The sequence below is a fragment of the Thunnus maccoyii genome, chromosome 7 (assembly GCF_910596095.1).
Source record: "Thunnus maccoyii chromosome 7, fThuMac1.1, whole genome shotgun sequence".
Lineage (NCBI taxonomy): Eukaryota > Metazoa > Chordata > Actinopteri > Scombriformes > Scombridae > Thunnus > Thunnus maccoyii.
The window spans coordinates 23,137,314-23,162,579 of NC_056539.1; the positions used below are offsets into that span (position 1 = coordinate 23,137,314).

Consider the following 25,266-nt stretch of genomic DNA (forward strand, 5'->3'; position numbering starts at 1 on the left):
TACAATATTTAAGTTTTCATACAGTATTTGTTTTTTGGTATATTATACCCCATAGCAATTCATCCATTTTTAAAATCCTGTATGTTTGATATATGTTGAAAAATAAAGACAATATCATCTGATGATTAATTCATAAAACATTAATTCAAGTTAATATTTTAAATGTTAAGTTTTGCCCAGGTGTTTGACTGCACAGCAAAGACAGTCATTGCTGCCCTGAAGCCCCGGGAAAGAGAAAACACAGCGGTCATCACACTTCTTTACGATTAATGATGAAAAATAGCATGTAGGAAAAAAAAAAAAAAATATTAGAACATCTTTACTGTAACACACACCCGCTCAAAAAAATGAAGAATGGCACTGAGAGGGAACATTTTGGATAGCGAAAACATTTTCCTCAGCACCAAAACCTCATGCATCAACAACAACACAGTGATGCTGTGCTGTGCTGTGTGCATCCTGATGGCGACAAATTCAACAATTATTTCAGTGTGGAGCAGGATGCAGGCAGGTGTGGGGGGGGTGGGGGGGGAGGAGGCAGCATAGTGTGTGAATTTCTAGTTTGTCACTTTTGTGACAGCCTGTGCAGTGGAGGCTCACATGCTGATCTGGACTAATTATGTAGTGGCGGAAAGGGGGTCTGTCTCGGATGCAGAGTGTGATAAATACTGCCACTGCCGCAACTGTCAGACAAATATCACGCACACACACACACACACACACACACGTACAATTACACACGCACACAGACAAACACTTACATACTAACACATACACACAAGTGCAAATGTGCGCGTGTTTGCAACTTGCATTCACACAAAACAGCAGTGCTGGTGACGGCTTGCCCCCCAACCAACACACAGGTTTTCAACAATGAAGTAGAAAAGCTCTTTGTTTGCAGATGCTTTTTCTGCCTTTCTCTCTCTGTCTTTTGTACTTCTGGTTAAGAATGCACACAAGCAAGAGAGGGAGATAAAGAGGAAAACACAGTCAGTCAGTTTTTTTGATTCAGTGTGTTGGAGGTGTCAAAATTTGCCTTGTAGAAATTTCAAATATTTTACATCGAAATTAAGAGCACGATTTACTAAACCGGGTATGGCATCAGCTGACCATATACACGGAGGCAAAAAACTATGACGATGTACAGTATAATTTACTGCATCCTCACTTAATGTAAGTTGTTTTATTTAAAGAAAATTCACTGGATCACAGGACCCCTCATATTCATAATATATTGTATATCTGATGCAAATTAGAGAACATCAACATTTAACTTTTTGCAGCGGCATATATAATTATGCATATACAGTATAACAATGCATAATTATAAACATCCACTTTCGTACGCGTACACATACTGACGGATTAAGTAACATACCTCCAGCAGACTAAGGTGAACTCCCACAAAGTATGGCATGGGGGCACTGTGGATGGAGAGATGAAAACAAATCTGTTAGCAATCAATATCAGATGGTTACATGCAGTAAATAAAAACTTTTGTAGGCTACACCCTTATAGCACATTTTACAAATCTACCTGAAAAAGTTAAAAAGCTTGATGGGTACTGAGGGTAAAATTATTCAATTACTATTACTACTGCTATTACTATTGATAATCTTTCAAGGTATTTATCAAAAAATATCAAAAAACAACAGCTTATTTAATGTTTCCTCTGTTTTATATAAATGTAAATTGTCCTTAGGGTTTATGAGTTTGTGAAAGACATGACCTGTGATATAACTTGTGACTGCAATTTGTCATTTTTAACATCTCACAAACTAAATCACTGATTTAAAAAAAAAACCCAAAAACAATCAACACACCATTCAGCAATGACAAAAACAGTAAAAGATCTAATAGATAAAAGATACCAGCTATATTAAAAGTAAAATATATTTTACCAGCTGCTAGAAATTCTGTAACAAATGTTGAAATGCAACAGATGTGCATTAGATGTATTGAAAATATACAGAACTGAATATTTTGATTTGGCTGTGCATGTCATAACAAACATAAGCAAAAAAAAAAAACGATCATCATCAATATGTTGTTTTTAAACCCAATTATATTACAGTGTTTGAAGGGCAGGGCTGCTGAACATTATTTCCCAGAGAACCAGCATCACTCTCAAAATGGGAAACACTATTAGATTAACTGGTGTGTGCAGCAGGGAAACTGATCTGGTGCTACCACACAGACAAGTTTTGTCTTAATTCTGCCTCCATTGAGTAGTTTTAGTTTTCAGTCACTGATTTGTGCTTTAAACTGTTAATGAATTACAATTTAAAGTGTTTCCATACATTCAGTCAAAAACAAGACCATCTACCAGTAAGCATTAATGTATCAGGAAAAATTTATAAATACTAATCGTTCTTACTACTACAACCTAAAGTATTGTGAAGATAAAAACAATTAATAACAACAATGAATCATTCTGCAAGACATTTTAAGGAGTTTTTCCTCTTGCAAAATGGATGATCAGTGACTATTTTTCTACTGGTAGTTTCAGAAAGTAATGAACTTGGGATACTAAAAAACTAAAAAGCTTAAGTGTCATATGTTTTCTTTTTACATAAAACCCAATGTTTTGTATGGTTATTATCATGTCATTCTTATTTTATGTTCTATTTATCTTCATATTGAAAATTCATGTTGAATCATAAAGTATGTTTCTTCTTTAATGATTGTCAGCCCATCCCACCAAGATGCATAAAATCAAAAGTCAAATAATATAAACCATTTTTATGATGACATTTACAGAGGCAGCAATAATTGGATAGATTTGGGTCAGAGTATTCCTGGCCAGAATGATTCAGAAGCCACAGGCTTGTAATCAACTTAGTGCAAAAGAAAAACAAACAGCAGGCCTGTAAGGTCTGCGATGTACTCGCTGTTTTCTCCGTTTCATGAATATACAGTACTCACTTCCACCAACATTTACACAGATAGAGACATGCTGCACAAATACACACACACCAGCGTATTCAGCAACTCAAATGTACTGTACATACACACATATCATCTAATATAATTAAGTTATCTAGTGCATGGAGGACACCCCTGTGATTAAATAAGATAATGATGAGTCTTCACAGAGTGTTGAAAATCACATTTTACTGTCAGTGATGAATAGCTTCTTAAAGCTGATGTGTCCCTCATGGTAAAGCACTGTACTGTATGAGCTATCAGCACTGATTCGACAAAAAACAGCTCCTTTTACGTAAGCCGACTTCCCCGCTGTGTTTTTTTTTTTTCTTTTAAATATGTACAGATCTGAAGTTGACCTGAACACATGTAGATTTGAAGATGAGATGTTACTTCTGCTCTCCATTCAGTTTCGCTCAAGTCCATTCAGATTTGTTGGACTTATGTTGGATGGGTGGTAATGAACCCCTGAGAGGGCTAAGATGATGAGAGAGTGGTGCTAGCACTGGCATGAAATATGGAGCAAGGTGATCCGGGGCCGTTCATTATGTTGAGGGGCCACACAGGAGAAGGAGGCGCACCATGAGAGGAATTGTGAGAACAACTCGAAGAGCGGGTGGGAAAATGTGTGAACATGTGTGTCTGCACTTTTACACCGAGGTTTTAGCGGCAGAGCTCGGTGCATAACCGGAACACATGGCATAATGTGTGTGTTTACGTGTCAACGTGTCAGGTGTGTGTGTGTATGTGTGCATGTGTGTGTGTGTCAGGAGGTGGCTGGAAAATTAGAGGAAGGAAGAGAGAAAGTGGCAGAAGAGAAGAAGGGGAGGTGTAAACATTTATTACGATGATAGTGACGTGTGTGTGTGTGTGTGTTCATACTGTATATGTCAATGTGTATGTGTACGTGTGTGTGTGTGTTTCAGAGGTGGTCGGCCTTACCAGCAGTAGTCCAGAAGATGCGGGGGCAGTACAGGGATGAAGATGTGCTGCCAGTACAAAGGAAAGAGCAAAGCAGCCGCACCATGGACACATGCAGTTAACTACAGAGAGAGAAAAAGACGGGAGGACAAACTCAGCATAACTTATCATGGCGACACAAAAACTAAGAAAAGACAAAAATGCCTTTCCACACTGTATGTTCACTGGTAGTTTCACATTTTTAAACTCAAAGTTTGTTTGATTTCACTTTCAAGAACTGCGCCAAAGAAAGAACAGCATCAAGAGGAAAAAAGAATAAAATAAATTTGAACTAAATACATTGCTTTTCTTCTTTCTAATAAATTTCCATAACTTATTCAACTATATTTCTACACTGCTCGGGTCTACAGATAAGCAAAGCCCTCTTTCCATCCAAACAATATCCCGTTAATATCCTGTGTAAAAAAAAAAAAAAAAAAAAGAAGTGTGATCAAGGTTACTGCTGTTGTGAAGGTTTTTGTTGATGTGTCGATATACTACATGTTTGATTTCAAGGAGTTACCCTTTAATATGGATCACAATCAAACAATGTCAGCAAGAACATTGTACACTGACATGTCTGGTGCTGCTGTGATGAACACACAACTTGCAAGCTATTGTTGAAGGAAAAGAGAAGAAGAAGAAGAGTGAAAAGCTGGAGATCAACCAGCTGACAGCAGCCTGTCTTTAACCTCATAACAGGAGCACAGCAAAGGAGAGAAAAAGGAAAAGAGGTGAGAAGAAAAAGTATTAAACGTCAGCAGTTGCTTTTGGTGGGTTATCTCTGCATGAGTTCTGACACTATTGTGCATGATTTTAGGAAGTGTATGATTAATCGTTAATTAATTTAACGTACAGGATTGAGCCGATTTTGAACACAAGAAATTAAACAAAGCTCGGTGTTCATAATAAACTGCTTTTCAATTCAATGTCAAAGTAAGAATTGTGCTCCGACCTGCACAAATACAATAAAAGGAGCCAAAAAGATTACTGACAGTAACCATAAAAATCTAAATTATCTCAACCACTATGACTAGGATATTAGGGTGAAAAATATGGAATAATTAACCTCTTTTTTTTAACAAATAATGAGAAGAAATCACATGAAGATGACATCCCTTTTCAAAGGAGCTCACTACATTGTCAAACTACCACTGCACATAAAATTAAAGTCATTGTCTTCCATTGTCTTAAAGCCAGCATCCCCCTCTTGACATCCCATCTCATGAAAACTCAGCTATAGTAATGACCTGCAACACACGCACACACACGCACGCATACACACACACACACACACACACACACGGCAGGAGAAAGAGGCGTTAGCTCATCCCCCAGATTAAAATAACATGATTAAATATGGAAAGAGAACAGAGGTCTGAGGGGCTCCTGCGGGACTTCATTAGGGCAAATTGCCAAAGAATGAAACATGAGTTAGCCAAGAGAGACTGCGGGCTAGGCCAATACCGCCGGGACCCCGGAGCAGCAGCCGCTGTTATACTGCTGCAGCTTCACAGTCAATGTGTGAAGCGGACACACACTATCACACACACAACTACCAGGAGACCCCCTGCTCACTGACACACAAAGTGTCACAATTGACCGGCCAAAAGCGGGTGAGCTTGGCGGCTGAAAACCACCGCTGCCAGAGAAAGAGAAAGAGGGCCCCACCCCTCACAATCTACCCTAACATCAAGCCTGGACATCTGAAAAGCTCACAACAGAAAGTGTGTGTGTGTGTGTGTGTGTGTTTGTGTGTGTGTTTGTGTGTCAGTTCATGTGCCTCCCTCCCTGCATGTTTGTTTTAACTGCATTCATTTTTCATATCGGCTGGAAAAAAAAGCAATGATCTTTTTTTATTGTCTCCGTGAAATCTCTCACACACCCAGTCCCACAATAGTTAGGACTTAATCAACATTTAATTGGTGTCTTGCTCTGTGTATCTGAATATGCATATTTCCACTGCCTGCCGTCTTCAAATAAAACACAACAATGCCACGCTCCTGTCAGGATTAATTCCCTGGCAAACAGTTTGTTTTTTTGTTAATTCTGAGAGTAAATCAATGCTATGAATATTAATGTGTGAAAGTGAAGCACTTGGTGGAAGAGCTACTATCAAAATCATCACACCCTTCTCCCTTTTCCAAAGCGATGACGGTAAGGGGCCATTAAATTGTGATGAAGAGAGGTCAGCAATCTGGCTGTGGGTATACATACACACATACATACACATGTGACACGCGCGCGCACACACACACACACACACACACACACTAAGCGGAGAGCCAACAGGCGAGTGTATTCCTCCTCTGGGAGTGCGAGACAAGCCCCAGCCATTCGCTGGTACCAGGAGGTAATGGCACAGAACACCTCGCTAACCAACTCCAATTATCTCCACCAGGCCTCAAGGTGAGCCCCCCAACTGGCATGATTTACTCTCAGGTTGAAAGGGAAAACAGGAGTCTCTCTCTCTGCTTCTCTTCTTCTCAGGCCGGGTGGCTGTCTTGGGGGAGTTGCCTGAGAGTGGAGGGGGGTTACTGAAACTAAGATAATGATTTATAAAGCAAATCTAGATTTTTGTTTTCTTTTATTTGCTATCTCCAAAGCGATGGAGGTGGCAGTGAGCCCGAGATAAGGTAACTTGGTGAGAACTCCAGAGGAATAGTTCACATATTTGCCTCTCTAATTCACCTTAATACAAATCCCTGTGTCCTTGTTCAGATTTTACAGGGAATGAGGCAAAAAGTAAAAAGAAGATAAATTGGAGAAAAGAGAATTCGCACCCCTCTTTTTTTTTTCTTCATTTAGAAAGGGGGGGCTTCACATGAGAGTGGGTCATAAGAGGCTAAGGCTGATAAAATATTTGCCAGGCTGATAAATAATAGATGAGTGGAGCCAAATGGCTTACACGCTCCACAAAAGACCTGGGTGCTTAATATTCCATTCAATGGAGAATCACAGATACAGTCCCCAAGAACAAATACAGGATTAGGTGCTGGGTCCAGTCCTCAGGGACCAGGGCTCTGCCCGGTAATGAGGGGCTGCCTGCCTCTCACACTGTGTGTGTGTGTGTGTGTGTGTGTGTGTGTGTGTGTGTGTATGTGTGTGTGTTCCCTTCCCTCTGAGAGAAGCTAACCGATTATACAGCGACAGCCTGCTTCAAAAAGCAGTCAAGGTCTTTGGTTCTGCCCTGAGAGCTTTCTTAGTGCGCTGTAGCTGAGACAGAAAGTGTCCACACTAACACTGGTTTTTCCAGATCCATTGAATGGGACTAAATAAAGGAGAGACAGAAAGAGAGAGAGACAGAGAGATATAAATACAAGAAAGAGAGGGAGTCAAAGTGGGAGAAGAAGGAAGAATGAATTTGCATTGCAGCTTTGAAGTAGGTAGCATTCCACCTAAGCTAGAGGTCACACGCCAGTGTTGTCAATTACAGTGTCTAGGTGTGAGTCACTTGCTGTTTTCCAAGTCTATACTTCTAACTAATTGTATACAGAATGTAATATATATTGAATGTCTCTGTAGGCTGTTCTTGCAGTTAGTATACAAAAAATAACATACTAACAGGAAATGATGCAATACATGCAAAGACGAACATTAATCAAACTGTGACTTTGGAACGTCACTAACAAGTAAATCTCACAAGTTGACATCAAAATGCTTTTGCACAGATTTAACAGCTGTTTTACCACTTCACCATGTGCAATTTGTTTTAATATTTTCTAGTTGTGAGCAGCTGAAGTTTTTCTTCAGTTCTTCATGAACTGAAGAAGCCTTTCAGGTGAGAGGAGAAACATCTTCAAGAATCTAAAGCAAGTCCAGCTGTCCTTGACTTAGCCCTTCTGGATATCTAAATTCAAGCATTTTTTAGTATGCATAATGACTTTAATACTTAATTTGGTCACTTTTCAGGTGTGACCACACTACATACCAAAATCCTGCTTAGAATAAGTAGGTGGTATGGAACCGGGATGCACCAAAAAGCAGAATTATGACACAACTGGCAAAAAAATTGTTAATTACAGGTGGGCAGCTACCCTAACTCATCTGGCAGCTCACAAGCCATCAAACAGCTCTCTTTATTTATAGATTGTGTTATTCAAAATACCTGCGTGAGTAGCTACATAACCCTTCAACAGTGAGATTTCCTTAAAGAGCTGGAGCCACCGGGGACTTCAGATCTTCTCAACACTGCAGATTCTGTCAGTAAGTGGTGTGTTTCCACCCACTCCATTCCTCTTTACCTGAATAACTGGACATGTTTAAGTGAAAAGGAAAAAAAAAAGGCTACTGTGGGGGCCAACAAACACAACTTTCACAGATTTAACATCTTTCACATATAAAAGGGTAATACAGTGGAGATTAAGCCATTTTTCTAGAACCAAAACTCATTCCCTCTGCTTACATAGTCTTAGTTGAAAGAAGTTATTGCAAATGTTAAATTAAAGTGAGTGCAGAGTGCGAGACAAATAGCTCCTGCTGCAGGCGATGTAATTCAATTTGACAGGAGGAATGGTATCAACAGTCGCTCTTGACCTCCTCACACCAGCCTCAAACGCTCATTTCCCCTCTACTAGATTTTCCTTGCAACTCTGTCCCCACCCACTCTCCAAATTCAATCCTCCCTCCTCCGTTCCATGCCTCATTTTCATCCCATTTCTTCATTTCTTATTCTGTTTTCCTCCTCTCCTCCTGCTGTCCTTCTGTCCGTTGCCACCTCTCCCTCGTTTCTCAGGCTGGTTTATCGCGGTGTTAGCCTTTCCCTCTCCCCTCCTCTGCATAGAGTAAGTCACCAATTACCCACGCTTTTGCTTTTCCCTCTGTTGACAAACACCGGTGTCAGGCCCGGCACGACGCAGGTGTGCCATGAACAAGTAGGTGGCACGGGGAGAGAGAGAGATAGGGCACACAGGACGCCGCGGGTAACAGCTAACGCCAGGCCTCCCACACATGCACACGCAATCACTGACTCTCTTGCAGGAAGACATAAGGCATAAGGCACAAACACCTGTGAGTGCAGAAGACACACACACAAACAGATGCATGCAAAAAAAAGGACACAGACACCCACGACATGCACATATGCACATTCGTGGTCACGGCGGCACGACACACACACGTTAACTCAAACACATGGCATGAGCCTGAGATAAGTCTATTGAGGGCAAGGAGGGGAAGGAGGGGGGAGAGGATGTCCCGATGTTCTGCAGATGCCCGACAACAGAAAGACACATTAAGACACCCAGTAAGAGGGAAGCAAAGTCAAGAGAGAAAGAGAGGTGTAGCCAGAGTGAGTGAGAGACAGATGGACAGAAAATCATATGTCAGAGAAGAAGAATAACTAAGATAGAGAGAAAGTAGAGAGATAGAAAGAAGTCAGGAAAAGAGAGGAGAGAAACAACAGAGGAAAAAGCAGGAAACAGAGAGACAGCTGGCACTCTAGGGCATGGTGGATGGATAGCTCCTTGTTAGCATAGGCCTGACAGGCTGATGAGACGGCTGCTGTCAGCCGGTGCTAGGGCCAGGCTGTGTGAATTTGGGCGATAGGCCGGGCAGAGGCTGGGCTCGAGAGCTGGGGGGCCTCGGCAGATGAAAGACGTGGAGGGTGGTGGGGCAGCGGTGGTGGTGGTGGGGGTCCTCCCAACTGACTAGTTAGAGGAAGGGCCGATGCAGTCCTATTATACGGCCCTATGACAAGGCTGCACGCTCGGCTGGCTCCCGCCCCTGCGCCACCGCCGACCGGCCTTTTAAAACAGTGGTACCATTCACCTCCGGTCACGAAACAGCAATAAGTCAACTGACGCATTGTTGTAAGATCATGATTTATTCCTTTGCTGTTGGCTGCTTGCGAGACGCGCCAGCCATGTACCGACAGACTGACACACTGGGTTCACCGGAGGCTTTAACACAGGCAGTACCTAGAGCAGGCAGAATAAATGCAGTATATATCTGTGTGTGTGTGTGTGTGTGTGTGTGTGTGTGTGTGTGTCTTTCTCTCCCTCTTTCCACTTTCTATTCCCTGTTTCTCTCTGCTTGGCTGAGAGGCTGGACAGGCGGAGGTGGTGAAAAGCAGCTGGATGGTACTAACGATGTTACTAACAATACCTTCTCTCATACATCCTCTATCTGTGGCAAGCAGACTATAGAAATATTACCTGTCCATCCAGTGACTGCTAACACTCACTTTAACAAACATTTTGACAAACTCTGACGTTAATTATATATTTCTCGTACTTTAAGATATTTGATCACATGACAGTGGTGTGGATAATGAGCCGGGCTCTTTGCAGTTAAGTATGTAGAATCATAGCAGTCATTTCCACTTGAACCAGGAGGTCAATCTACCCAACAGCGAAAAATAACGCATCACAGGAGCGGTAATAACACTAGGCCTGATAGTAATCCCAGTGGAGATGTGAAAATACCTTTGTACTACACTGCTTGACATATACAGCTACCAAACCAAAACACCCCTCCCTGAGGAAGATGGATGGATAGACAGATGAGTGGATGAAGGATTGCAGAAGATGAAAGGCTTACAGAGGTAAAGGTCTGACGTGGAAGCTCTTAAAATATCCTGTCGGCATATATTTGTTAAAAAAAAACAAAAAACAAGGCAACATTTGTCTCCGTGCCGCAGAAAACTGTAAATCACAGACAAAAATCACCCCCCTCCCCTTGCTAAAAAGAAAAACACCTTCACCCTTGAGTCTGATAATTTACATCGTGTAACCCTTGTGTCACAGCACAGTTTGTTGCCTAGATCCTGAGCGGAGGTGCTGCTGGTCTGAGGAGCGGAGAGGAGACAGGTGAAATTCTCTGAGGGCTAGGTAATTTTTTTTTTTTTTTTAACAGCTTCTCCTGATTATGGTTCCTGTGGGAGACCTTGGGTACCATTCCCTCCAGCACCCATCACCACCGCAGGCCCCTCCGGCTGTACAGTGTTCTGAGTGTTCTGCAGCCTTGTAGATACAGAGGCAGGACCAGCTACACTAAAGATACAGATAGGATTTGGATGACATCACTTCCCTCTCCCATCTCATCTGTCATAAACATTTGGCTCTGCCTCATCAGCCACAAAGATAAGAGCGGGAGGATGGAATGAGGAACAGAGGAAGGAAGAGGGGGAGAAAGACACACAGAGATTTCCTCCCTCATAGAGACAGACAGAAGTGGCTTTAAATTATGTGAGAGATTTAAGACATGTAATAACGGATAATTTAAGACTTTTCACCCCAATAATATTTTGCAGTTATAAGACAAACAGTCAAATATAATCCAACGTTAGCGTGAATTACGCAGCTTGTCAAAGCATGGTGATAGTGTGGCTGTCTGACTGCAGGATGCCCGGGCGGGGAGGGGGTGTGTGGGGGCAGACAGATCAGTTGAACTCACTCTGCACAAGTAGCATAGCCATGTCAGATAAATATTCTCAACGTACTACTTAGGGTTTGATATCCTGCTGGAATATTGATGAAGAAACTCATGTTCAATCAAGGAAAGAGTTCCAACATTTGAGCTAAATCGGTATCTGAATTCCATATGAAGCCATAAATGGTAACAGTGACTCTTTTTGATTGTAAATTAGCAATTTTCTTCTTGTACAATATCATTTTTTGGATGCAAGTGAGATACCCTACAAGGAACCTACATTATCTAACATCACAGCATAAAATGTTATGATTGAAAGCTTCACCTTAACTTGAATTAACTGTATAGGAAACTTATGTGAGCACAGACAACAACGTTTTGAAAACCTATTTTACCCTTAACTGAGAGAATGACTTGGAGGGAATGGACTCACAGTGCTAAGCTTGCTTGAGGTAATGATGATGCGCCGTTCGTGCAGCATACTGGCATAGAGCTGAAGCATGTTGTTGACATCCACAGCCACAAAGTACTCTGTCAGGTTCCTCTGGAAATAGACAAGAACAGAAGGATATGCAGGTATATAACAAACTGTCCTTGCACAACTTGCTTATAGTAAAAGTGTCAACGCCACAGACAGTAAAAGTGCCAGAGTGTGCCATAAAGAGAGACATACAGTGCTGGCTGAAAAAGGACTTGGACTTCCATCTCTGCACACACTGCCGTAAAATTAAACGGATAAGAAATACAGATTTTAAGAGGTTAAGAGCTTTTTGCCTTTAATCTATCCGATTTAGTCACTTTTTTCACAACAGATGTCAAAGTTTTGTAAATTTGCCTGATTAATAGTTTTCATCTAGTGTCCCATGCTGAAAAAGACAAGAGATGCTTGACTTGAACTACATTTTGAATACAAAATCAACAAAAGACGTGTTCAATTTGAATCCTCTAATCCCCGTGGCAGTCACTGAACTTCGGCATTAAAGGTATAAGCATCACAGGAGATAAAGCTGAAACAAGAGGATGGTGCAATAATTTCAAAAGGTGACAAGTGTATCTGATTAAATACGATTAGAGGCAGAGATGTTTTCAGAAGAGAGGGATATCTCTTTATCTCCTTCTGTCTCTTTTTTCTTTTCTTTTTCCATGAATACTTACGCTCTCAGGGATAGTTGGCAGTCCATTGATATCCGGGGCGATGAAGTAGGAGTGCTGCGAAAACACAAACATGCAGGAGAAAGAAGAGGGAAGGTCACAAGTGAAGCATACCACTCACACAGAAGAGAATGAGGGGAACATGGGGGAAAAGGGCCGTTCACTTTGTTCTATGATTTATGGCTCATCTTCAGCTCTGTCTATATGAATTGCTGAGCTGGTGTCTGAACTGTGGCAATGCTTTTATCAGGCCTACAGAACAGAGAAAGCTCAATAGCAGCTGAGCTCCCCATAGACACAGACTGGGGTGATGTCTCCGGTGGAAAACTGAGTCTTTATTTAAGCATTAAAAAGGCTTGCGGAGCACCAACAGACAGACAAAAGTATATGTGCACATGAGCACACGTGTGCATCCACACAGATACACACACACACACACATACACACACACACAGGTTGTTTAGAGGATCACAGGGCTGCCTGTCTCACTTTGGGAGAGCAGGGCAGGTTCAGTGTTCAGATCAAAGGGGCCTGAGAGAAGTGCTGTTTGGAGACAGGTAGACAAACCACCAGCTGAAACACACAATTGTGTCTCTCACACACACTCCCCTGTATCCTTAGTACACCTGCGTTTCTCTAGGCCTTCACTCGACCATCTGTTGCAGGTCTTCCCTTAAATCCACTGTAACGTCTACAGTGGATTTTTTCACACTGTGAGCACAGAATTTAAAGTGCAATAAAAATTCATTTTGTTTACTAGGATTGCACAGGTTCTTAACTAGTGACCACAATTTACTTGTTAATTCAAAGTAAATAATGAACAAATAACGTCAGATTATTACAAAGTGTGTGTAAGAATTTATTTGTGGACCCTGTGGCAGGAAGAAGAGCATCCAACAAAACAGCATTGCATTCATGACCGAAGTCTGATAAGAAATTATTTTTTGTAGTTGTTTTGTAGTTTTCAGTCAATCTGCACAGTAATACATTACATCACAAACAACATGCTTAAGAGTGTGCAAACGTAAGAAGAGCCATTCAAAATCAGCAGCCTTACTGAAACCACCAAGAAAGAAAAATACCTCTGATTAGAGAGATATAAGAACATAGAGGAAAGAAAAAGCCCATCAGAATCAGACAGAGAAGATCCAGAAATGCACAAATCAACTAGAAAAAAACACCCCAAAAACATCAGCTTTATGTGTCTAACAGGTTTGTGACAATTCGATTAACACCCAAACCAACTCACTTGATTCAGTGCCATTTTGAACAACGCTGGATTAACCCTTACCTTAGACATCATCAAGCTAGCAGACGACATTCTCCAAATAACTACAATGTCTGGCTGTGCGTAGATTTTACTACACACAGCACATAAAGTGCTGCTAATTTATATTTTTCTAGAGCCTGACAAATTTCTTTAAATTTTATATTCTTTCAGCAGTGGGAAATTTCGACCTACAGCCTGAAATGTGGTAAATTTTCATTAGCATCAGTAAAAAGACTGAGGGTGACAGTGTTTGAGCAAAGAAAACACTACCAGACTGTAATGATTAAACAATGGCAGCATATAACCACTTAGTTTTCATCTGTGGTTGACATTGGAACGATGAGTTTAATGTAAAACAAACTAAAATATTTCACTCCCTAAGCGCATGTGTATTAAGTGTGAAAAATTTGAAAACAATTATCATGAGTAAACAATCGCCATATTCCCAGAGGAGGGTCATTGTAGTCGAGCAAAAGCTTGGAGGAGATAAAGATGCAGCGCAAACAAACACTAAACTGGAACCAACATCCAAGGCTTTTGTGTTTTTTAATTGTTTTTTTTTTTTTCCTGGGCAAAAGATATATACGAGTATGAATATATGATTTGTCAACTCCTACGCCCCTTCTTTATGGTGAAGGTTTCAATTACTGCAGCCATATTGTTTATGTATATTTGCACAGCTGCCACTAAAAGTTTATAAATGTATCTAAAAATAATTTTCGGTGGAAGGTCTAATTAACCAGGTCTATAGTTTCCTTAAGTTATTAGACTGGAGAAGAGGTTTTCTTCACCCCCATTTTTAATGTGTTTATTTTAATGTATATCAGCTGGTGACAAGAGTGAATTCTGATGCTCTGCACCACTGAATCCCCTATTTCATGGGATACTTCTGTTTACTTTTTAGTTTATACAGTAGCTAAGAATCAGGGGGAGGCTAGTGAGCATCAGAGCTAATGGTTTACTATGAGACCACAACCACTACTGCATAAATTACTACAAAAGATACTAGATAGTGAAATATATAACCCATCATTAGTGGGTTATATAGTGATTCTTTAGGAACACAAATACATAGTTATTGATTCAAAAAAAGTGATAGAAAAGTATATTTGCATTTGAAAAGTGAAAGGATTAACATGTTTACTGAAGTCAGGCTTTTCATTGTAAATCCTACTTATATTTGCCTGCGTTGTGAAATACTCCTCAGAGATCTGTTTTAAAACATCATTAGCTACATTTTCTAATCAGCATGAGTTAAAAGGGGCTTTCTGGCTTTGCTCATAGTACTGCTTAGCTTGTGTTTTAAAACCATTAAAATAGAACATTGACTCATTAGAATATATATTTGAACAACTGTTGAATTATAATGAACATAATGAATAATATAATTGTATAATAATGTAATGAATAATAATGAATGAATGACTGCTGGTATGGCATTAAACTCATCCTGAGCTGTTGCATTAAGCTGAATGGTCAAGTGTTGTTGAAAACCATTATTCCATCTTTAATAAATAATAGTTGTGAAGGGAAACCTATTTATAACCTATTTATGGTAAAGAATGGAGCTGCAACTAACTATTCTTTTCATTATCGATTCATCTTCCGATTATTTTTTGGATTAATCAATGAATTGTTTTGGTCTACAAAAAGCTCATCATAATTTCCTACAGCCCAAGGTACTGTCATCAAATGACTTATTTTGTCCAACCAACAATCCAAAACTCAAAAATATTCAATTTACTAGAAAGTGAGATGAGGAAAAACAGCAAATTCTCAAATTTGAGAACCTGAAACCATCAAATGTTTGATATTTTTTATTTAAAAAATGACTTAAAAACGACTCAGTTAATCAACTAATCATTGCAGCTCTAGTAAAGAAAACCAGTAATGGGACAATTAAAACTAAATGAACCAAAAACATTAATTATGAGAAAAGATCTGGGACTTTGGGCAATACATCTGAGGTTATGGACAACCCTAGCCATAAATACAGTTAGTACAGGATATATCTCTCTGTATGTCTGGCTTTCTTTGCTTGTGTTCTGTGCGCTAAATAATGTTTCCCTGTTGGTCTACAAATTCATGGCATTGTGATAATCACAAGCCATGCTCCTCAACTCAACCCAGGCTTTCATTGGCTGTTTGCTTGCTTATCTGCTTTTTTCTTCTTCTTTCGAAGACATGTTTATATAGAAACATTGAAAGTGGGTTAACTGGAAAGGCATCAAGGAGATTTTTTGAGCACAATTGCCTTTGCTTTAAACATAAAGAGAGAAAAAAAAAACTTTTGATATTCAGAGAGAGAATATAGAAGTGTGGAATGGCATTAATCATTTACAAAGTTTGATTGTTTTCCAGAGGAGAAGAAACATACACCAAGGCCCAGGATAGTTTGTTTTTGTTATATTTAAAAAGATAGCGCAGCTTATTTGGCCAAATTGGAAAGCCGTGACTCCCATGCGATTAGTACAGCAGCGGTTTCATATTTCACAGCAGCCTCCTTTTCCTCCTCCCTTTCTGCCGTTCACTCATTCCCCTCCACTCACCGGCTCCTTGCTTCGCCGATCTCTCAGTACTTGCCCAGTGGCAATATACAACTGCTCATTCTTGCACAATGAGAAAGAGAGAGAGAGAGAGAGAGAGAGAGAGAGAGAGAGAGCAAAACAGGGTTCACACATGAAAGGGGACAATGATCCTTCTTCTTGGCTGCCATGATAAAACAAAAATAACACACTTTTAGGGAATAATTCTGCTTCATCAATTAAATATCAAACTGGTGGCTTCTCCAGAAAAGAGATGACGCTATCACCTCTGTTCTCCAGGGCTTCTTTCCCAATGAAGCTCTGAGATTCACATGAAAAGATTTTGTTCACATAGAGAGCTGATAAAAAAAAAAAAAAAAAAAAGAAACAAACTGACACTGAGAAAAAATAAATCACAAGGAATCTGAACTGACCTTGTTAACCTTCGTAGAGATATATTGATTACCTCATCTTAGTCTTGTTATGTTGTAAATTCATCTGTGTAAATAGATGCATATCCTTCTGAGACCTATGCCGCAGAAAAGCCCCAGAGTTGCTTGTTTAATTGGTCCAAAAAAAAAAAAAAAAAAAAAAGGAGCGGTGGTCCTCAAGGACAAAGGCTAACACTGAAACTCTTTGGATCCCATTAAGGTGTGGAGTCTAAGCAACTAAGAAATAGAGATATTAGTGAACAAAATACTGTAAGGTTTAGCAGTCCCATTGAAAATTATTACATGCTACTTTTATAGGCCAGGCTTACAGTATGGGAATGAAAACTGTTAGAGAGTGTTTTATGTATGAGCTGGAAAGGCACGAGGAGAGATTGTGTCAGAGTTAACACAAACACAGGCTGACTTTGAGGGACCGGGGCTCGTTAAGCCATTTCAGTTTTTGATAAGCGGGAGACATGACGAGTTGTGAAAGGACCCTTCAAGTTTAAACATGTCCAGCTCAGGCTTATCACACAAAAAACCTGTTAGCGCCACTTCTTGTTTCCAAACAGAGTGTCAGTCCTGGGCCCTCTGTGTCTCTCTGTTTCTACCTAGTGTATCTTAACCTCCTCCTGCTCTCCACTTTTCTGTCTGCTGTGTTGTTCCCTCATTTATCTCCTCTGTCTCAGCCTCGATACTTTGCCCATCTCTCCCTGTTTCTGCCTGTCTGCCCTATTTTCTTTCTGTCTGTTTTTATGCCATCTTTGGCTCCTGCTCTCTTCTTTGTGTCAATTTCATTTAAGTTCTCATTATTCCTCCTTCTTTGTCTCCACTTTTTTTTCTATTATATATTTTGTCTTTTGCGTCTCTCGCTCTACTTTAAACTACTTCAGCCAACTGTTATCGTCTCCTCTTCTTTTCTGCAGTCTCCTTCCTGACGCAACACACTACTACGGTAACCTACCTGTCCTTCTCTCCCTCTTTCTGTCTCTACTCTCAGAAATCTTACCTCTGATAAGGGGGAATATGAGATCTATACCTACCACACTCAGGTTGACTGGCGTGAAGGGCTTTGGCACAGGCAGATCATACAGAGAATTCAGCATGTCATTCAAGTCATTTTCCTAGGGGGGGGAGAGAAACAAACAACAAAACAAAAAGACATGAAAACATAGGACACATACATTTTATTTACTTGTTTTGCTGATGCCATGAGTTATGTGTCAATCTAACAACAGTGCTGGGACAGGCGCTGCTGCTGCAGACCAGAGGGCGATCCTGCAGCAAAGCCTGAAGGGCTCCAAAACATCCGACTGACATATGTTTAACGAGCAATGGTGAGGTTAAAAGACGGCTGAGTGTAGGGCTGCAGACGCTTATTATCCAGCAGCGTTGATTTACGGCCGAGAGCAGGCTGTCAGTAATTAAGCAGGGGTCCCCACTCCAAAGACCGGGGCTTTAAGAAGCCGTCAGAGAGCTAGCTTGACCACAGAACAGGCCCCGAGATTATTCTTCCAGCATTTATGAGCTCCACGACAAGACTGCTATTTACACTCTCGGGCCTCTAGCTGGAGAACTGAGTGGGACAACACTCTGCAACTTGTACTTAAACCAAACTAAACTACTGTGAGCACAGAGGTCGGGCATTGTTGTTTGTTTTCACTTCTTTTTTCTGTTTGCCCTCTCTGAGAACTTTGTTTTGGTTGTGGCTATGAGCCGCTGCTTGTTTCAGGAAATGTGCATGCGTGTGTATGTATGTGCATGTGCGAGCCGGGGAGAAATAGAAACCTGAGAGGAATGGGCGGAAATATACAGTAAGAGTAGAAGAAGGGTGGGAGGGAGGGGTGTTAGGGAGTGTGCAATCGAACAGCCTCCTGTCATGAGAGGCTCAATGCTCACACGCATGGTCAGCAACACGGCCTGGGGAAACAGTTCATTTACCCCTCGCCTTAAACCCTCATCGCTCTTCTGTCTTCCCTCGTCTGTCAACATCTCCCTCTCGCCTGGAACGGACAGCGGGGTAAATAGAAACCAAATCATGCACACTAACACTTCAGTCACCCAGGATTTCCAGCAATCTTTCTGTCTCTCTCTTCCTCACTCTTTTCTCACACACAAACTGTCCTCTTCTCTATATTACAGTAGATTATCTTGCTGAATTTTTATCAATTATGCTAAATCTTTATGTGATGTGTTAGTGATTATCTACTTTAGCAAAGGCTCTTGGTCCTGATCACTCCTCCCTGAGGGTTTTGGAAGAAGCAGTGACTACATGACAATTGAAAGCGGCCCCAGAGCTCTGTGTATCTCTCCCCTTGCTCCGTCTCCCTCCCTCTTCCTTTCTCTTCAGTCTAAACATGGGAACATCACCTACACCCTCTGCGCTAGACGCTGCACATCTCCCCAGTTTGTTGCATATTTTACATTTCCCCTCCCTTTGCTAGTACAATGCAGCGAATAGTCAGGGGAAAAGACTTTTGTGAAGTGTGAGCATTTGTGTGTGTGTGTGTGTGTTTGTGTGGGTTTTTTTTTTTTTTTTTTCTTAACGATTTGTTTTCCAGTAAATCATCAGGAATAACTTCCAGTGTCAGATCAGCGTTTGGTCTGTGAAATGTCAACATTGTTGCTGCTAACAACAGGAGTCAAGTCGAGCCCAAGACAGTGAACAAAACTTGCACACAAAAGACAACACGCAGCATGCAGAAGAAGAACAGAATGGAGGAAATATCTTACCACAGTACAGTTTCAAATACACTAAACTGTGTGCTTGTTTCTCAGCCAAATCATACAACAACGTCTTATTTTCATACTATGTGCTTGTAATTCACTAAATGTACAGAAACATCTACATTATTGATGGTTGTTAAATGTCCAAAAGAACAAATGATTACCTGTTGTTTTGTTAGGTAGTCTGCGAGGGTATTTAGCAGCTTGTAGTAGATTTCAAACCATGGTAGATAACTGCAAGAGTCAGAGAAATAAAAAACGTTCAACATTAACATTTCGTACATGCAAAAGTCATATAATTTTTTTATCATCATCTACAATAAACAGACAAGATGTGTTGAATCAAAACAGTTCATGTCTTATTTATCACTCTCTCCATTTCAGCTGCATTTAGAGATACAACAAATGACTCAGTCTGCTGTTGTAACTCTATTTTTGCCAGTCGCAATGTCCATAAAAGGCCCATTAAAGCCTTGCGATATTACTGTGTGTCCTATCAGTCGATGACCTATTGTTTAAAGATGTGTATACAGAACATTAAAAATGTATAGTGTTCCCAGCAAAAGCTACTCTAAAGCACAGAGTCATTGTTGTATTTCAAAAAAAAAAAGAAGAGGTAAATGCTATCTAGTCCTTATTATGAAATTCTTCGTACCCAGGGCCTCCACATGCTACAAATTCCTGTCATGTCTGCTCTTTGAGCCAATAGGAAGGAAGGTTAGCAGGAAAAAACAATGGATTTTAGATTCTTTAACAAAAAAAAAAAAAGCACCAGGCCAACACAGTTTTCATGTGATGCAGAGGGATGCTATGGTTTACAAGCATGCTGCTCCCAGATGCACAGGCTTAACAAAAATGCAGCCTAAGATGCCTCCTGCCTCCCCCCCTTTTCACCTCCACCACCTCCCCCCCACCCCCCCTCCTTCTGCCTCTCTCTATGCTTCTTTTTATGCCCCTCACATATTAGAAAAGCTTGGCCTTATGTAATTAATGTAAAATAAATAAATTCATTAACAAGCTCAAAATAATTTATACTGCAGTGTTTGTGTTAAAGCTAATCACTAAGCACACCCACCACAAGCTAAAAGCATCTGCAGCATGGCTTTCTTTACCAAGTTGACATATTCTTGGCCAAGTCGACTTGCTTTCTAGGTGGAAGATGGCCAACATTTTCTTTTGGCATAAAAGCTGTGAGGGCTCAGTTCATTTAATGTTATGCAATCAATTTGTAAAAACATGGTGTTCTATCAAGGTATTGAATTTTTATTTAGTTTTGGTTTTTAACATGCATTTTTGAACATTGCATGAATAATGATTCTAGATAAGGACTTCTTAGCATTGAGATGAAATAAACAGAAATTCCCATTAATGCTTCATTGACTTGCCTGGATGCAGGGGTTGAAAAATTAATTAGTGGCCAAATGAACCAATCTATCAAAAGTGGACTCTTATTTGCTCTTCAATTTCAGTTAGCATTTGTTCATGTTCAAAAGTGAACATAGTTTTAAATGCATGTCATTAAAACAATAATTCCATTCAAATTAAAAAAAAATCTGACAAAGAGCCAAAATGTGTATTTTTTTTGGTTATATTATAATACATTTGTAAGAGTGGGGCTTTGAGTGTGTGAGTTTATAAGTCCTGTTCAAGCAGTTGGCTATAGACTCAGGAGTTTCCAGGCCATGGGTCACTGGCTGCTCTGTAGACTGGAATTAACCGACAACAAGAAAACAATAAAGTGGACCTAATGCAAATTTTCATATCGCTAAATCCACAAGGGGCCAATGACAGGCCGGGTTCCCGGAGAAGTGCAGCCAAGCGCACCAATCAGAGAGGCAGAGTGACCATTAGTCTGAAACAATCAGCCAATATTTTGATGTCTGCATGAAGATTTGCCGCAATCAGGTCACACTCGCAGGAAGGCCTGAATCAAAGACGCTTATGTTAATTCACATGCTGACCGGATATCAACCTGAAGACCTATTTCTGCCACATCAAACATACAACACAAATATCTGCATATGGGGTCAGTTTACATTTAACCATTACAGAAAAAGTTCAGTCTGGTATAATGACTAAGGGGGAGAACAAAGCCTTTTCATTATCTGCCTCCTCTACGCCTTGTTTAAAAATCCAGGCTTCTGGACATTAATCCCTCATTTTTCACTGTTGGAGGGGATGTAAATAGGACTCTGGCTGTCAGAGCAGCCGTCAGGCCTCACAGATCTCACAGTCATTACACTCCTACAACAAGGTGCTATAAATCCTTTGTTTTAGAGGAAAACACATGATCACCAGTGAAAGCAGCCAACAGCAAATTATCAATATTCCTCTAACATCTTCATGCAATAGGAAATATATATATATATATTTTTTGCTTTATTCAAATGCAATAGACTGAATATAACTTAAAGATGTATTGTTTTGTCCCACTTATCCCACCCCTCCTGCTTTGCTCTCTCTGTTGATGCAAAGTTTAAGTTTGGAAAGCTTAGAGAGATACTCCTACTCGTCACAGTTCATTGCTCAGATCTGTTTGTGCTGCGCAAATCCTCCGATAGAGAGAGAGGCATCCATCACTAGAGTGCTCAGTGCGTGGGGGCCCCGCAATCTCTCCTGCCATTTTAAACACATGTCTTCTCAAAGTGCCATGTACTCAAGGAATGAACCAGTTAATCTGCGGCCCACTCACAGCCCGTCGTGTTCTCCATCCCAGGCTCAGACCACCTAACAGCATGGAAATATTTAGCAGAAGACAGTGGCGTGGTAGTGCCTTTGGAACTTACAATTATGCTATTATGTATAAGAGCGCACACAAACACCAATACAGCTGCACTAAGCCTTTCGAAATTTCTTTTCACATGCGTTGTATATATCCACAATGAAAATCTACTGTAGAGTGAAATAACACAAACCATTCACAAAATCCCTAAATACTGTGGACACACACACTCCTACAATATATCAAATTCATCCCTAGTACCTGATTAAACCTTAACAGCGGAGCAATCATTTCAGCCCTTTTTGCAGCCATAAAGTACCTGTTGGGTGTTAAGCACGACATTTATTCCTGTTCCTTAGATGAGTCTTAGATCTCTTTTAACACACAGGCACCTGTAATCGTAAGTCATCTTACACTTTGTAGACGGCTCAGTGGAAGATTTCATTACACCTTTACTTTTCCAGGTCATGGGTTAAATACAGGGGAGGAAGTGTCCTCCGGCGACCCGCTAAGTGACCACTAACCAGAGAAATGCAGTCCCTAAAACATATCCTAAAGCCTTAGCCATCCAATAAAACTGAGGAAATCCACCTTTTTTCATCCCTTAACAATTTACATGTTCAAGAGATTTTTTTCCTAATGTGAGAGTCAGACAGAGAGAGTAGGTGAAGGAATAACAGCGTAGAAGAGAGAAATTTATTATTATTTGTTTTGGAGTTATTTCTTTTTTTTTTTCCTGAGGTTTGCCTGGAGGGAGCGGACCTTTTTGGCCACGGCTTTAGCAATGAGACTACAAAGGGCCGTCCACATAAAACTGTCCTACTCATTAAGGCACTTCCTCCTGTAAGCAGAGGTGACAATTTTACGGTCCCAGCACTTCAACAATCACAGAGACGCAAACTGTTTTAATTACTTTTATTTTATATCCATGGGAAATGAGAGATTAAATGAATATAAACTAGAGGGCCTGGGCCTTCCTGCTTGAGATTTTAACCAGACACATTTTAACTAATAATTCTTTAAGATAAACAACTTTAAGTATCTGTATTTTTTCTGTTCTTCTATGGTAATGATTTTTTTTTAACAGGGGCAGTTTGTTGTCATTTTCTTAATACTGTCTTGCATAACTAATTTAGTAGATCTGAAAACAGTTTTAAGAATAATAAACAAACAAAAAAAAAAAAATCCCTTTTGACCAAGGACCTTGAATCCCTCATTTGACGTGGGAACTTCATTTTCACATTCCTACATTTCTTCAATTTCTAAAATGTTTTTTATGCTTCTGAATATTTTCCTAACACAGTGGGGGAGATTTAAGATAAGAAAAGAAAAAAAGATCAGTACAAAAAAAAAGATAGAAAAACATAACTGGGGAGCACACAAACAATTTCAAATCAACAGAAAAAAAAAAAAAACTTTCTATACATTATTTTATTATAAATGAAGCAAGCCATGGAAACTACTCAGAATGCATAATGAATTTTATACATCATATGTCAAATGAATTAGCATGTCTAACTCAGCGAGAGGGACAGGGGAGCCTCTGCTAATTGGCAGCGAAGCTTCATGCATAATTATGGGCCAAGCGTCTTTGCTGTCGCACTGTGGCAGTAGCCGAATAAAGAGGAGAAAAAAGAGAGAGAGAGAGAGAGAGAGAGAGACAGAGACAGAGAAAAAGAGAGAGAGCGAGAGGAGAGAGAGAGAGAGGGAGAGAGAGAGAGAGAGAGAGAGAGAGAGAGAGACAGAGAGAGAGAAAAGAAAAACAAAGGCCGTGGAAGCTGGCCGGGAAGGGTGGGTGGTGTGGGGAGGAGGGACACTGTTCCTCACAGCAGCTCATCAGGGCAGCGACAAACCCACGACTGTCCATCAACAGACACACACATACACACACACACACACACACACACAACTACATACAGAGGCGAGAGCAGCGCTTACAGGAGTGCTGCTTTACACTAATGGAGAAAAAGAAAAGCCTTTGTGCTCCTTCTCCAGTTTTTTGTTTGTTTAACTGCTTAATACATTCATTAAAATGCATTTATTTTGTACATTTTCCTCAGTTTATTCTAAAGTGCATAAGCCTGTCCACTGAGATTAGCACTGGAGTGCTCCTTCTTTGTAATGGTAAGGTAATTACATCTGTAAAAACACTGTGTCAACATGCAATTACATAAGAATTAAATGATAATAGCCTTTGTTGGAGAGTAATTATGCGAAGAAAATGCAATTTCCCTTGGTTTGGTGTCCTCATTTATGTATGCTGTGATAGGATAAATCCACCTATGAAATATCAAAAACGGCTAAACTTTTGGATAATTATAGGCACATCACTAACATATTTGTGTGGGCAGATGAGAATATAAATTTGTTATTCTGTCATAGTGCAGCTCAGTGTGAGAATGAATGGAAATACTGTCTCAAAACCTGCGTTCACTTCTAAGATCTGGTAATTTCTTTTTTTTTCTTTTCCATCACACTCAAGAAATAAATGCAGATATTTAAAAAATCCAGTTCTGAGAGTAGTCCATAGATAATTAGAAAATGGGTAGACCAGACCAAGTATTGATTATTTGAACAAGTCTTTTTACGGTTCTTCCCTTGTTTCTGATTCAGGGGGTAAAATGTGAAAGGCTGACTTTTACATATTTGTATTTATTTATTTCATGCACATCCAGTTGTGCTTTTGACATTTGTTTAATTTATGGAAGATTAGTAAGTTTATTACTTTAAAAATGATAAAGTTTATGATACCCAGAGTTCAAGTACTACAAGGATACAGTTTATTAGAACAAAGTGATCTAGAATGAGGAATAAAATTGAAACGTATGTACCTTGTAGTAGTGTTTGTTTCACAAAAACATAAAGAAAAGTAAGACAGCACGTGAATGTATAAGTATGAGTGTGAGTGTGTGTGTATGTGTTACCTGAGCAGACATATGCAGACCTGGCAGCCTTGAGTGAGTCGACAGAAACCAAACCTCTGTTTGCTGTCGATGTCCGTCAGCACAAAGGTGAAATTCTGCCCCACTTGACTCTGGGAAACCCTGGGAGAGAACATGAGGGATAAACACAAACACACACTCACAAATGATCAAAAGCACATCAGGGTTTAACAATCAACTGAATACAATAGGGTGCAGTAAATCCATGAAGTCATGTAAATTTAAAATACAATATAACACA

At 40.2% G+C, this 25,266-nt stretch overlaps 1 protein-coding gene across 3 annotated transcripts in view; it reads right to left on the reverse strand.

The window, feature by feature from the left end:
- The window catches only part of dennd1b (DENN/MADD domain containing 1B), a 108,581-nt gene that overhangs the window by 42,297 nt on the left and 41,018 nt on the right, over window positions 1-25,266 (reverse strand). For 2 of the 3 annotated variants that reach the window (XM_042416833.1, XM_042416834.1), the window contains exons 5-12: window positions 25,008-25,127; window positions 19,526-19,595; window positions 17,678-17,758; window positions 16,228-16,287; window positions 12,412-12,465; window positions 11,690-11,800; window positions 3,868-3,968; window positions 1,379-1,424 (exon numbers count right to left, since the gene is read on the reverse strand). In XM_042416833.1, the coding sequence (XP_042272767.1) occupies window positions 1,379-1,424; window positions 3,868-3,968; window positions 11,690-11,800; window positions 12,412-12,465; window positions 16,228-16,287; window positions 17,678-17,758; window positions 19,526-19,595; window positions 25,008-25,127 (643 nt within the window). The remainder of the gene's footprint in view (window positions 1-1,378; window positions 1,425-3,867; window positions 3,969-11,689; window positions 11,801-12,411; window positions 12,466-16,227; window positions 16,288-17,677; window positions 17,759-19,525; window positions 19,596-25,007; window positions 25,128-25,266) is intronic. The other variant, XM_042416835.1, reaches the window with a different exon arrangement.